Source organism: Polistes dominula, unplaced genomic scaffold (genome assembly GCF_049000335.1).
Source record: "Polistes dominula isolate Pdom_NZ unplaced genomic scaffold, Pdom_raw_medaka contig_49, whole genome shotgun sequence".
NCBI lineage: Eukaryota > Metazoa > Arthropoda > Insecta > Hymenoptera > Vespidae > Polistes > Polistes dominula.
Genome location: NW_028300914.1, coordinates 3,120,879 through 3,136,295, shown reverse-complemented (window position 1 = coordinate 3,136,295; position 15,417 = coordinate 3,120,879). Strand labels below are relative to the sequence as shown.

The window sequence follows — 15,417 nt, the reverse complement described above, 5'->3', positions numbered from 1 at the left end:
AGTTGAGATATGAAAAAAGAGGACAATGTTCTTGAACCTTAAAACTGTTACGGTTCGATGAACTACCAGTAAATTGAGTTTTCTATTTCCGTAGATGTTCGATAAAGATTTATAATGCTTTTAAGGTTTTACCTGACTCTTCTTCTTCTTCTTCTTCTTCTTCTTCTTCTTTGTATGAAATACGTGAGTTGAATTTGATTTGAAAATATTTTTCAAAGTTTACCAAACGAATTGGTAATCAATCGATAAACGAATCGATGCTTTGTTTTACTCAAATTTTCAATCATTTTGTATAATCTTTACAAACTTTTTCTCTTTTTCTTTTTCTTTTTTAATTTATGAATTAATTATTTGTATATCTTAATATATATAAATTACGTGTCACGTTGTTTGTACGCAATGAACTCCTAAACCACTGAACCGATTTTAATCAAATTTTGCATACTGTGTGCAGTTTCATCCAACTTAAAGGATCGGATAGTTTATATCTCAATTTATAATCGCAATATTATTTTATTAATCGCGAATTATTTGTTTATTAACAAAGAGTCATGATTATTTCTGTTAGTTCGATAAGATTCTAACAGATGGCAGTATAAGGTAATTCGTTGACTTAAAGACATGTGTATCGGACTGATTGGGAGCCACAGCAACGCGTGGTGGGGCACCCCAAGTATATGTATATGTATTATTGTTTGGAAATTATATAAACACAGAAATAATTTGTTAAACATAATTAGAAATAATTTTTGTTTATTTTAACAAGCCCATTGGAAAAAAGTAAATTAACTGTTACTTGACTTAATGAATTTAAACTACGTATGTATTTTTTTAAATAACAACTCGATAAAATTTCTTCATTTTCTGTCATTAAAGCAATTTAAAGATAAAGAAAGGAAAAAAAAAAGAAGAAGAAAATACAACATTCTCGCAATTTTTTTTTTATCTCATTTTTGACGTATCATTAAAAAACGGTGTTGTAACATCATCACAAATTATTATTTGAAAATATATATGTCGAGTTACAATCTATTTATTCAATTTTCTTCATAAATGTTAGATTAACAATTACGTAAAGTAGTTAAACGATAAACTAAATGTATCGTTAGAATTATATATATATTTTCTTTTTTGTTGAATCATACATGAGATATTTAAAAAAATGTTATGTTAGTATTGTAACATATTGATGATGCACTATTACAAATTGAGTAATTGTAATTGTAATATAACAAACGTACAAACACAATCTTTCTAATTAATTTCTTAAAAGTAAAACGGTGTAAATTTTTATGAGAATTCAAAGTAAAATATAAAATTAAGATATTTTAATAACCATAAAAGTATTCATTGAACAAATTAAAACGAAATATTTTCTACGTACAGTTGTCAAAACACTCTAGAAATAAAAAAATTTAAATTAAACATAGAAATATATAAAACTGATGAAATTTTAATGACCAAAGTAATTCGATACAATTGAAATATTCCAATGATTATAAAAAAAAATTCATTGAACAAATGAAAACAAATCAATTATTTTCTACGCAAAGTTATAAACATTAGAAATAGAGAAAAATTCAAATTAAATAACAAAATATTTGTAAGTGATGAAATTTGAAACAGACAAATTTGAAAATAATACAAAAAATAAAAAATTTCACAAATTTCAAACGAACGAAATTCTCGAATTACGCGGTGCAATTTTATTTTCCAATGGTGGTTCGTAATATCTATTTTTTCTCTTCGTTGAAATTCGATCCGATATTGGATAATAATTATGTTCCTTAGACGGTGCAATTTTGTTACGAATTTGATCTTTCGACGTATTTAAAGAAAATTGTCCAAAGAATGTTCCAATCGATTGGTGGTTTCCTTCATCGACTATTTCATGTACTTGATACATGTTAGAACCGTGTTGTTGTCCATTACCATTACCAATAATAATTTCATGCGAACCTGCAAAATCATGTCTATTAACCCCACACTTTCACTGCCTCGGGGACTTAAAGCAAACTATAATTATTATACTATTAATTATATTTAACGAGTACTACGTCAAATACAATAAATACGATTACTATACGTTACACTAAATATTTAAGATATAACACAAAATGTTTTTTATGTTAAATAATAATATTATATAAATATTTATGTATCATTAATATAATATAAATGAAAAATAATATATATTTATTATTATAATATATATTATTATTATAATATATTATATTAATAACCTATATATTAATATATATATATATATATATATATATATATATATATATATATATATATATATATATATAATATAATATAAAAAATAACATAATATTATAATTTATAATAATAAAATAATTTAAAATATATATGTACTGCCGAAGCAAGTACATAATTTAAAATAAATAATTTAATATTAATAATAAATAATATAATATATATATATATATATATTAATATAATATAAATGGAAAATATTTAATAATATATATATCATAAATGAATAATAGTAATGTTAGAAAAAAATAGTTGAAATAATTTAAAATAACTTTGAAATACTTTGAAAGCAATAATTGATACCTCCATGACTTCCTTCATGACCACCATGACTACTACCATGATTATTATCATGATTACTACTACCATGCCCACCACCAAACCAATTTTGATAATTTCCAAATATAGAACATATTTGACTAGGTTTGTTAAAAATACCATGATTGCCAATTAAAATCTTCGTCAATGTATTCAATCCAAAAGGATCATTTTGATGTTTAGGATACCTCGATGATTTTCTTCGCAATCGTTCATTTTGTATTTGTTCTTTTCTCAATTTTTGTTCCTCTCGTTGAGATGACAATCTGTCACGCCTGTCTTGTCGTCTTTTTTGAATGACATCGGCATTTTCACGTCTTTGTGCTGTTGTGGATTTAACGAGATCACTGACAGCTTCCAACGTTGAAATTGGAATCTGCAAAATGTTTAAATGAGAAAGAAACAAGTTTTGAAATATCTTTGATTAGTGTAGAAATTAATTCGGTGTCGTAGGACAAGTTTGTTAAACAGGGTTAATTATAATAAATAATATAATTATAATATTAATCTTGTTATTAATTTGATAATAATAATATTATAAATTATATATGTAATCTTAAATATTTTATTAATTATATTTAATTTAATAAGAATATTATAATTATATTTAATATTAATAAATTATATTATAATTATAATTGAACCTTTTATTAATTTTAAAATAATAATAAAATTATACTTAACCCTGTTATTAATTTTATAATAATAATAAAAAAAATTCACAAAACAACAAAAATACTTGTCCCATGATACCGAATTAATTTCTATATCGAATACATTACAAATGTTTATAATAATTGACCTGAAAAACGTTATCAATCATTTGTTTATTTTCCGGTGTGAACGATTGTGCCACTAATGAGGTTTGTTTTACTGCTGTAATTGGGATCTGTAAAGATTTATACATAATTTGTTATTTAAGAAATGATTATAACGAACGTTCCAATTTTTAATTTTATATTTACTCACGTTAAATATTTTATCTATCACACCTCCGCCGTTTTGTTCAACACGATCACCATAATTTTGTTGTTGTTGTTGGTAACCAGCCTGAAAACAATTTTAAAAAATAATTATTAGATATATTTAGAATGTAGATAACGAACGTTCTAATTCTAATACTTTATTTCAACACGGTGAAACTTTCTCGTTCGTGTTTGGTAATAAGAACGAGTTGGAATAATTTTTTTTTTTTAATAATAATCCCAAAGGTTTAAACATCATATCTATAACTTTCAATCAATAAAATGGTTCTACAAATTTAAAAAACTATAAATATATATATATATATATTATTAAATAACTATAATATAATAAAATACAAATAATCTATTAAAAATATAACGAATTAAAAAGACAAATAATCGAAATAAATTTCTTGTAAAAATTTAGAAATGTTATTGAAAAGAAACGTAAAAAAAGAAAAAGAAATTTCTAAATAAAATTATAATTAAATTATAAAAATTATAAATATAAATATATATGAAAAAATATAATTAAAATTAAAATATAAATTATAATTAAAAAATTATAAATATAGAAATGATTAAAATATTATTATAAAAATTATAAATATAGAAATTATTAAAATTTTCATTATAAAAATTATAAATATAGAAATTATTAAAATTTTATTATAAAAATTATAATTATAAATTATTAAAATTTTATTATAAAAATTGTAAATATGAATTATTAAAATTTTATTATAAAAATTATAAATATGAATTATTAAAAATTTATTATAAAAATTGTAATTATAAATTATTAAAATTTTATTATAAAAATTGTAAATATGAATTATTAAAATTTTATTATAAAAATTGTAATTATAAATTATTAAAATATTATTATAAAAATTATAAATATAGAAATTATTAAAATTTTCATTATAAAAATTATAAATATAGAAATTATTAAAATTTTATTATAAAAATTATAAATATGGAAATTATTAAAATTTTATTATAAAAATTATAATTATAAATTATTAAAATTTTATTATAAAAATTGTAAATATGAATTATTAAAATTTTATTATAAAAATTATAAATATAAATATATATGAAAAAATATAATTAAAATTAAAATATAAATTATAATTAAAAAATTATAAATATAGAAATGATTAAAATATTATTATAAAAATTATAAATATAGAAATTATTAAAATTTTATTATAAAAATTATAATTATAAATTATTAAAATTTTATTATAAAAATTGTAAATATGAATTATTAAAATTTTATTATAAAAATTATAAATATGAATTATTAAAAATTTATTATAAAAATTGTAATTATAAATTATTAAAATTTTATTATAAAAATTATAAATATAAATATAAATTAAAAAATATAATTATAATTAAAATATATAGAGTAAAATTAAGAAATTATAAATATAAAAATTATTAAAATTTTAATATTAAAATTATAAATATGAATTATATATTAAAATTTTATTATAAAAAATTTGTAATAAAATTATTATATAATAATGCTTATATATATATATATATATATATATAATGCACTTATGTAACAACGAGATAATAAAAAAATAATAATGTTATTATTCGTACTTACATCGTCCAATGCAGTAACGAGAGCAACGACACCCAACAGAAAGTAAACTCGCATGGTCAATTGAAAAAGGAAGACTTCGAGAAAGGTAGCTTTCATTCTGCATCACCGGTCCAGATACGATTGCCAGCCAGGTAGATTGAGAAAAACTATCTATATGGGCGAATGAGAAATCCCACGCTGATTCTTAACCAATAAGAATTCGTCTGGATACTATTACATATACTCAATCACTTCATCGAAGTGAAATGGTTCTTACTTTCTATTTAACGCAACACTTATACGTATGTAATACTTTTTTATTTTTATTTGTTATTTCATTTCATTTTATAATCTCATCCCATCTCATCTCATCTCATCTCTCTTTCTTTCTTTATCTCTTTTTGCTTTCTGTGTCCATAAAAGATTTTTTTTTCTATCTTATTTTTTTTCTCTTTTTATTATAACATGTTCTCTTGACATATTAGCAATAATACGTGGGGTTGTGTCAGTTATATAATTGAATAATACAATCGATTATGTAATTGAATTTATCAAACTATTTCAGAAATTATTTTTTTTTTTTTTTTACGCAGAATTTCATTTGCTAATATATTTTTTCAAAAATTATAAAAATTATTCAACATTCATCATGTATAATATTTTATCAAAAATTTGTTCAATGTTAAACGCGACATTTCATTATTTTTGTTTTTAACTTGTAACTAATGGAATACTCAAAAATAATTTGTTATTGTAATTATTGTTTTGTTTTCTTTTGTTTAAATTATCATTATTTTTTATTACCTCAATATTTGCTGATATATTCTTAAAAAATATTAAATTATTCAACATTCATTATATATAATATTATATCAAAAATTGTTCAATGTTAAACGTAAAATTTCATTATTTTTCTTTACTAATAGAATACTCAAAAATAATTTGTTATTGTAATTATTGTTTTGTTTCTTTTGTTTAAAGTATTATTATATTTTATTACGTCAATATTTGCTGATATTATTTTTCACAAAAATACTAAATTATTTGACATTCATTATATATAATATTATATTAAAAATTGTTCAATATTAAACGTAACATTTTAGTTTATTTTTGTTTACTAATAGAATATTCAAAAATAATTTGTTATTGTAATTATTCTTTTGTTTATTTTCCTGAAATTATTATTATATTTTATTACTTCAATATTTGCTGATATATTTTTCACAAAAATACTAAATTATTCAACATTCATTATATATAATATTATATCAAAAATTCTTCACAATGTTAAACGTGACATTTTGTTATCTTTACTTTGTTGACTAATGAAATACTAAAAAATAATTTATTATTGTAATTATCGTATTTTTGTTTTATTTAAATTACTATTATAAGTATCTAAAATTACGTTTAATAATGTATATACGTATATATAAGCTCACAAATGTTGCAATATTTGACTGGTATAATATATAATATTTAGTTTCTTTTTTTCTTATCGATCTTTGGCTACTTTGTTATCGTTTAAATAACTATAATTAAACTACGACGCATTTTACAAAAGTACTTTACGTTTAAACAAATGTCTCATTCACTTCGTATTTATGTTTTACACTACTCATTAAGTCCATTTATTTTTTTTAATTATTTTTAATAAGCATTGGGATTATCCTGCAAGTACATTCCTACCTGTTTACCAAGATCCTTTCTAAATTCATTTGCATTGATATCAGATTGCTAGAAAACAAATTAATAATTAGAAATATTTGTATCAGTAATATTATCAAAACAAATTTATGGAAATCTTACTTTTATTGCATCCTGCCATTCGATATTAAATAATCGAATTAATCCTTTGATATTCCTTACAATTAAAGTTTGCAATTCACTCCTTGTTATTGCAGGCATTTGATTGGTTGAACTTTCTGTTGTTGTTTGTTCCGTAGTTGCTGTGGTTTCATTTTGATCTTTCAATGTTTCACTAGATGCCATCAATGAATCACTACTGGTAGATTTTATAGTTGTTGTATCTGGTCCAATACTGTTACTAACTATTGAACTTATTTGTTTAATTGCTGATATGGTATCGTTGAATGTCTAAATAAAAATAATTAAAATAAGAATTTTTTTGTGCCCCTGTTGAATGACAATCGGTCATACATCTGTGTAACGTTGTATGCATAACATTTGTCGTATGATATTGTATTATGTAAGTTATATTATATGTTATTATATTAAGTATGATTTTTATAATAAATTGTTAATTTAATAACTTTCTAATATTTATTGAAATATATTAAATATATATAATATATTAATATATAGAAAATGTATATAATAGGAAATATTTTATATATTTTATATAAATTAATATAATATTTAATTAAATTATTTTTATTATATTTTTTTTATATTATATTTAATTTAAATATATTAATTATATATATATTATTATATATATTTTATTATTTATATAATATTTATATTTTAATATCTTATATATTATTTATATTTTTATTATAATTTAATTATTTTTATTTAATTTTATTATATATATATATATATATATATATATATATATATTATTAAAATTAATATATTAAAATATATCAATGAACTTTTTTTTACCTCAAACGTAACTTTTGCAATTGTCCAAAAAAATCCAGGCTTTTGTTTACTAACTTGTCTAACCACTCTTTTAGTATCTTCCGTCATGATTGAATCTAAATTAATTTTATCATTGATAGAATTTTTCATCTCAAATTCTTTCTCATCGTTTGATTCGTCATCTGACAATAATTTTTCCAACAAATTCATTTTATCGATTATCTCTTCATTAGTCCAATCATTATTATTATTATTATTATTATTATTATTATTATTTTTATCATTAGAAGGTAGTAACTTTTGATTTAGAATATCCTGAGATGGTGAAACGTAATCGTAATTCACTGAATATGAAGGTAAATTCATTCCTGGTAAATGATTTTCGTAATTTGAATTATCAACAGGACGTGAGTATTTGTAATAATAGGTTTCCGGTTGGTTGTATTTGACATGATCGTTTATTTCGATGTAATCATCTTGATCATAAGTTCCGTATGGTGTTAAGTATGAATTTTGAGAATCAACAATTTTCGATCCAATTAAAAAAATTAACATAAACCATGACCCAATGATCCAACGATGATAAGATAACGACGAAGACATCTGTAACGAAAAAAATTCTTTATTAATTCTTTTTTTTTTTATTTATTTATTTTTAATTTTTAATTATATTTATATACTAGTGTCAAAAAATATTAAATTCAAATTTTTGTGACGTTTAATGGAAATATACTAAAAGTTCTATTCGGAAATTTGTGTGTGAGTGTCGTTTGCAACAGGTTTTGGCTCGATTCTAAGTGAGAGTCACGATAAAGAAAATAATAAAAAGAAAAAGATAGAAAAATAAAAAAGAAAAGAAAAGAAAAAAAGATCCGTGAATATTATGTAAACTCGATTGGAGAGGAAGAAGGTTTTACAACGAGAAAAGTGAGAGCTAGGTTGGGGGATAATGAAAACCAATTCGATTCTGGAAAAGGAAATGAATACTTTGTCAAATGACGTTTAACCATTTCTACTGGTTTTACAAATATTCATTCATTCGAATAAATAAATTACGAAATTTCGATCATTATTCTCGTTTCCAACATTTTTTGTTTGTTTAAAAGAATTAAAAATTAAAAATTACATTAAATTAAACTTAGAATAAAAAAATTAAATTGAATTAAATTAAATTGAATTAAATTAAATTACATTAAATTTAGAATTAAAAATTAAATTAAATTAAATTTGAATTAAATTTATAATTAAAAATAAAAGTAAATCAAATTGAATTAAATTTATAATTAAAAATAAAAGTAAATCAAATTTAGAATTGCAAATTAAGATAAATTAAATTTAGAATTGCAAATTAAAATAAATTAAATTTAGAATTGCAAATTAAATTACATTACATTTAAAATTGCAAATTAAATTAAATCAAATTTAGAATTAAAAATTAAATTAAAGTAAATTAAATTTAGAATTGCAAATTAAAGAAAATCAAATTTAGAATTAAAAATTAAATTAAATAAAATTTAGAATTTAAAATAAAAGTAAAACGAATTTCAAATGAAAAATTACATTAAATTAAATTTAGAATTGCAAATTAAAATAAATTAAATTTAGAATTGCAAATTAAAATAAATTAAATTTAGAATTGCAAATCAAATTACATTAAATTTAGAATTGCAAATTAAAATAAATTAAATTTGGAATTAAAAATTTGTAACTCTTTTTATTTGTGTACAAAAATTTTTTTAAAATGTGCAAAAAATTCGAAGGACTCTTTTTCTTTCATTAAATAAAAAAAAAATTCATTGAAAAATAATAATTCATCGTCTGAAAAAAAATAAAAATGTGTTGTAATTTTTGACGTACCTTATATTCGTTTAAATAATTTTCCAAGAAAACGTTTGACAAATAAACAAACACTTGATAATTTCATTCATAATAAATTATTTGTACGTGTGCAATTATTCTTAAAAGATAAGTTAATCATTATTATCTTTTTCTTTCTAACGTTTGTTTAAAAAATGAAATACAAAGTAATGTTCTTGACTATTACAACGTTACACCGTACGATAAACTATCAACCGGTAATTCGAGTTTACTTTTAACGTAGATCGTGGTTCGAGTTTTAGATTGCAATTCATTATGCTTTAAGGGTACCTACGTGACGACGTTTCTTTGATTGAAAGCGTGAGTCGAATTTTATTTCTTTTATATATTTCGATAGTTTCGAAACTAATCGATATTGAATCCTATATACATATAGGATATTTATTACGTAAATTGTGTCAAAATTCGTATCACTTTGAGTATTACGTGTGAGTATTTATAAATTTCAAATAATTCTTATGCAATTAATTTTTTTCTTTTTTTTTCTTTTTGGTAGTATCAATTAATTATTTGTGGTTCAGTCAAATTAATAAAATAATTTCTAATACGTCTGAGTATTTAGAAATTTAATTTAATTCTTATGCAATTACTTTCTTGTTTGTTTGTTGTATTAATTAATTATTTGTTGTTCAGTCAAATTAATAAAATAATTTTTAATACTTCTGAGTATTACGTATGAATATTTAGAAATTTCATTTCATTCGTATGCAATTATTTTTGTTTGTTTGTTTGTCGTATCAATTAATTATTTGTTCTTCAATCTAATTAATAAAATAATTTTTACTTTTTATGATCTTATTTGAAATTTTGTATACTACAACACAACAAAAATGGAAGTAATATAATCATTTACTTTTTTTTTTGTAAGATAATAAATAGGAGTAATTAATTATTTATATATATATATATTTTTTTAAATATAAAAAACACCAAAAATTTTATATTTTTTAGTTGGTATATACTATTCGATCAATGTTGTAAAAATGGGGTATATGCGTGCAAAGAACATATTACGTTTATCATTACAAATTTAGAATTATTACACGTTATTGCAAACGTTCACGAAAACTTTCTACCCAATTTACTTTACGTTGTTCAACATTGTTAAGAAATACACATTTTTTTTTCTTTTATTAGAAAAAAATACCCATGCATGATTGTAACTAATAACAATTCATTAAATATTTTTCTATACTTTTTTTCTTTCTAAATATTTAATACGAATTTTGTTTCATTATTTCACGAAATTGGAGTTTTAATTAAATTGCACTTGTTTCATTTGTTTGTATTTTTTTTTTTAATAACACACGTTCTCACACACACACATTTCGATTGTTATTCACGAACGATTGATCGTAACTTTTGTTAAAATTTCATGAACAAATATTTTTGTATTTTTTTATTAACAACACTTAAAACACTTTTCATTCGATTAAATATTTTTAAACGATAAATGATGGATGAACAACATTCGAAGTTTTCACCAGTTCGTTCGATGGATCACACAATACTCACAAACGTCCTTGCTTTCGTTCAGCTGGTAGAAATTGATCGACCACGTGGACCTTAACTCGCCATCTTTAACTTTCACTCTCGATTGCTCAGAATAACACGTGTTTAAAACACATTTTACACACACGTCATTTCATAGTTTTACTTTTAATATTATAATTATATATATATATTTTTAATATGATCATTAATTCAATCGAATTATTTCATATTAATTCATTTAAATTAATATTAAAATATTTATTAATAAATATTAATAAATTTAAATCGCAGAAGTTTAAAGACATTTTTACTGTACTGATTTTTGCGTACGTGTAGAAAAAAATTAGAAACAAATATGAATTATTTCAAATTTTATAATAAAAGTTACAGTAAAAAATTATTAATAGATATTAATGAACGTAAATAATAGAAATTCAAAGATTGATGAATCTTAAAATAAATTTTTGTGTGGTTGTAGAAAAAATTTATAAACAAATATGAATTATTTCCAATTTTATAGTAAAAGTTGATAAACATGATCCTATGACTCAACATAACTCATATGAATAACCTCAGATTGCATTACTGCATTACTACACATAAATATAATTGAGTTGCAAGTATTTAATGGATTACAACACTCTGAACCCTTTGAACCTTTTCCAACACTTTTTACACTCTGATTACTCAGACCCCTGTATATGCATTTAAATATATGATATACCACTGTAATTAATTAATTTACTAAGTTTTCATTCTCTTACCAAATCATAATGTTCATTATTTTTAATTACATCGTTAAATATTGTTTACATATTATCGATTTTAATTATACCTTTTTGTAACAGTTCATCCATACTATAAAACATAATTTTTATCGAATTAACTTTTAATATCTGCAATTAAAAAAAAGGTTTGAAATAATATTTAAAAATTTCGTTTTCATAATTACTATTAAAGTTTCTCTATTACGAAATTAACGAATAATAATTTGTAATTATTATTAGTTTGGTCTGTAATCAAACTTTGATTCATAAACTTTCACTATGATAAGATTTGTTCGAAAGAACAAACGTTTCGTTATTATAACTCTTTAAACAGACCTTTTAGAAGAAGTTATTTCATCTTCCTTAAGATAACATATATATATATATATATATATATATATATATACAACCATACAGTTATAAAACAGTCACCTAAGGCTGTGCTTGTTTTACGTCACATTTTATGCAAGGTGTTTCCAGTTCATTACGAAATTTTATGTCTTTTTTTTTTTTTTTTAAGAGAAAAAAAAAAAAGAATTTCAATCTTTACTTGGAACTAAAAAAAATTATTTGATGTATCAAATTTTTATTTATATTATTTATTTTAATTATGTTTTTATTTTGTAATCTCAATCTCAAGTTTTCGATATTTGATCAATTAATTAACTAGAAGAATATTCTACGAAAAAAAAAAAATATAAATAAATAATAAAATAATAAATAAAATATAATAAATATAATATAATATAATACAATAAATATATAAAAATATTTTAATATAAATATTAAAATAATATAAAAAAATAATTTACAAATATAAAAATAAAAAATAAAATAATATATATAATATAATAAATATATAAAAAATATTATATATTAATATATATAAAAAATAATTAAAAATATTAATAATAAAATAATTAAAAAATGTAAAAATATAAATAATATAAACTCACCTTTAACTATATATATAATTGTATAATCCTAGAAAAAAAGTGTTCTTCAAGTATGTTACACGAAAAGATGTTAACACTAGATTCTCGTATCTCAAACTGATCGTATTTGATTTTAACGAAGTATTTCAGTATCGTGCAATAGTTTCATAAAAAAAAAAAATAAACATTAAAAAAAAGTAAGTACCATTTATATATAATTAGTTTAATATATACACCTCATGGTTGAATGCACCATTCGTGACATAAATCAAAGAAACCAAGTTAACTATACTTCAATATTTCCTCGTTATATATATTTATATAAAAATGTGATCATTAACAAAATTCTTCCTAAGGTTTGAAATAAAAAAAATAAAAAGATAGAATAATATAATTGAAATAATTGAAATGTTACGTATATTGTAACTAAAAGTAAAATGATCATTTGACGTTATGCAAAATCTCTTGAGAGTAATAGTCGTCCTAGTTAAAACAAAAATAAAACACATACATAAACAAACAAAAAAAGAATACAAAAAAAAAAGGTACAAAATAGAACGGTTAAAATTTACATAACAGAGATTTAACTGGACTTTGTAGTTATGAAACTTCTCTCGTGTCTTCTTTCCATCATGTTTTTGCGAATGATCATAATAACATTCTTCACTTGCTTTGTAACTTTTACCGGGTTCTAGTAAATTACGACACCTTTTTAAATTATTCTTCATGTGAAAGAAATTTAATACATTTATCTACCATGTTATCATTAAAAATTAAATTAATTAAGTTTAAATTGACAACTCATGTATTTGATTTGTTTGTTTTTTTTTTTTTTTTTTTTTTTTTTCAATGCATAAAAAACAATTATGAGATTTTATTAATTTAATTTTTAAAAATAAAAATTACTAGAACTACCTCTAGAACAAATAATTTTGGTCATCTTACCTTAAAATTTTTCTCCCGAAAAAAAAAGAAAAATGAAAAATAAAAGAAATAAAAATGTTTGATTTATTTGCAAAATGATTGGCCGAATTTTTGGTCTTTTGATTTGACGAAGTTGAATATATTTTAAAACAAATTTTCTAAACTTTTGAAAAAGTAATTTTGCACGAGAATAATAGCAAGTGCATCCTGTTGAACGGTAGAAATGATACTAACGAGATGAGTCTTTCGCTCTTGCCTTCCAATTTGATTTCGTATCGGCGTCATTGAAGGTCGTCAACAATTTTTTTTTTTTTTTACGAAACATCTTCTTAAACTGGAATTCTATATTTTCTTTTTCTTCTTTTTTTTTTTTTTCTTAGGACAACTCTCAGAGATATTAAAATTATGTTTTGTAACAGATTTTAGGAAAACTTTCTTTTTTGTTGTTGTTGTATAACCATTTTTAGAAAATATTATCAAACTTGCGAAATCAAAATAAGTTATTCTTTCAATACTAAGATTTTTATGAATATTATTGAAAGATAACAAAAAATTAATACTTTTGATTTTATTATTATAATTATATAATAATAGAATTTTTTAAAAATGTTCAACAACATCAAAGAATTATTTTAATTGTAGAAAATAAAGAAATGAAGTAAGTAATTACTTGCGAAATTAAAATAAATTATTCTCTCAATATTAATTGTAAGATTTTTATGAATATTATTGAAAGATAACAAAAATTAATACTTTTGATTTCATTAGGCTAACTAAGTAACAATAAAATTTAAAAAAAATGTTCAACAACATGAAAGAATTATTTTAATTCTAAAAAATAAAGAAATGAATTAAAAAATTACATAATTATTATGAAAATACATTTGACTATGATTTACATACGCCTGACGAATGATAACCCGTACAACATTTGAATATCACAGAAAGTCATACGTAAAGGGGTTTTATTTTAAAGAACATTAACATCAAATTCAATTGACCACACCTTTTTCATTTATATTCCTAACATTAACATTTTCACACGAGAAGAGACTTCTTTATCATCTTGACATTTTTATTTAACATTTTATTTAAACAGAAACAAAACGAAAAAAGAAAACACGTAATTTTCATGAAACTGGAACGCGTGATTAAATCGAGGACACGACCTGGATTTCTACTTTTAGCAAATAATTAATCTCCTATTTGGAATCTAATTAAATTCTTCATTGATTTTCATTATCTTAAATGATAATAAAAAAATTAATTTACGAATTGTTAATAAAATGATGACGGGGAAAAAAGTAAAAAAAAAAAAAAAGAATGAACAAATAAAAACAAAGTTTCTTTTATTTTTATTTGTTTGTTGGTATTTTTTTTTTTTTTTATTAACTCGTAAAAAAATAATTATCTACTTTAATAAAGTGATGTATAATGTAATTGGATAAGCGAGGTGTTTACAAATTCATATTTAAATTTTTGCAATGGTAATTTTTCTTCTTTTTTTTTTTAACTTAGCATTCACTTCTTTACCATTCAAGGAAAAAAAAAACGAAAAAGAAAAGAAAACATTTAACTTTTTATTTAAACTAACAATTATATTATCTGTTTACTTTTTTTACTTCATCTTTAAATTATTTCTA

At 20.6% G+C, this 15,417-nt stretch overlaps 2 protein-coding genes across 4 annotated transcripts; both read right to left on the bottom strand.

The window, feature by feature from the left end:
• Positions 1-1,008: 1,008 nt before the first annotated feature.
• LOC107069065 (uncharacterized) lies at positions 1,009-6,144 on the bottom strand. 2 transcript variants are annotated; one of them, XM_015326022.2, is made up of 5 exons: positions 5,188-6,143; positions 3,568-3,648; positions 3,401-3,487; positions 2,719-2,974; positions 1,009-1,959 (listed from the first exon to the last, which is right to left on the bottom strand). In XM_015326022.2, exons 1-5 carry the CDS (start codon positions 5,281-5,283, stop codon positions 1,670-1,672), a joined length of 810 nt encoding a protein of 269 aa, XP_015181508.2. In that variant the 5' UTR covers positions 5,284-6,143; the 3' UTR covers positions 1,009-1,669. The 2 variants fall into 2 exon arrangements, with proteins under 2 accessions (XP_015181508.2, XP_015181507.2); XM_015326021.2 differs by having other exon boundaries at positions 1,010-1,959; positions 2,584-2,974; positions 5,188-6,144.
• Positions 6,145-6,526: 382 nt separating this feature from the next.
• LOC107069064 (uncharacterized) lies at positions 6,527-13,990 on the bottom strand. Of its 2 annotated transcripts, none has more exons than XM_015326020.2 (4): positions 13,796-13,990; positions 7,798-8,379; positions 6,979-7,266; positions 6,527-6,906 (listed from the first exon to the last, which is right to left on the bottom strand). In XM_015326020.2, the coding sequence occupies exons 2-4, from the start codon at positions 8,377-8,379 to the stop codon at positions 6,820-6,822; spliced, it is 957 nt and encodes a 318-aa protein (XP_015181506.2). In that variant the 5' UTR covers positions 13,796-13,990; the 3' UTR covers positions 6,527-6,819. The 2 variants fall into 2 exon arrangements, with proteins under 2 accessions (XP_015181506.2, XP_015181504.2); XM_015326018.2 differs by lacking the exon at positions 13,796-13,990 and adding an exon at positions 11,170-11,326.
• Positions 13,991-15,417: the final 1,427 nt, after the last annotated feature.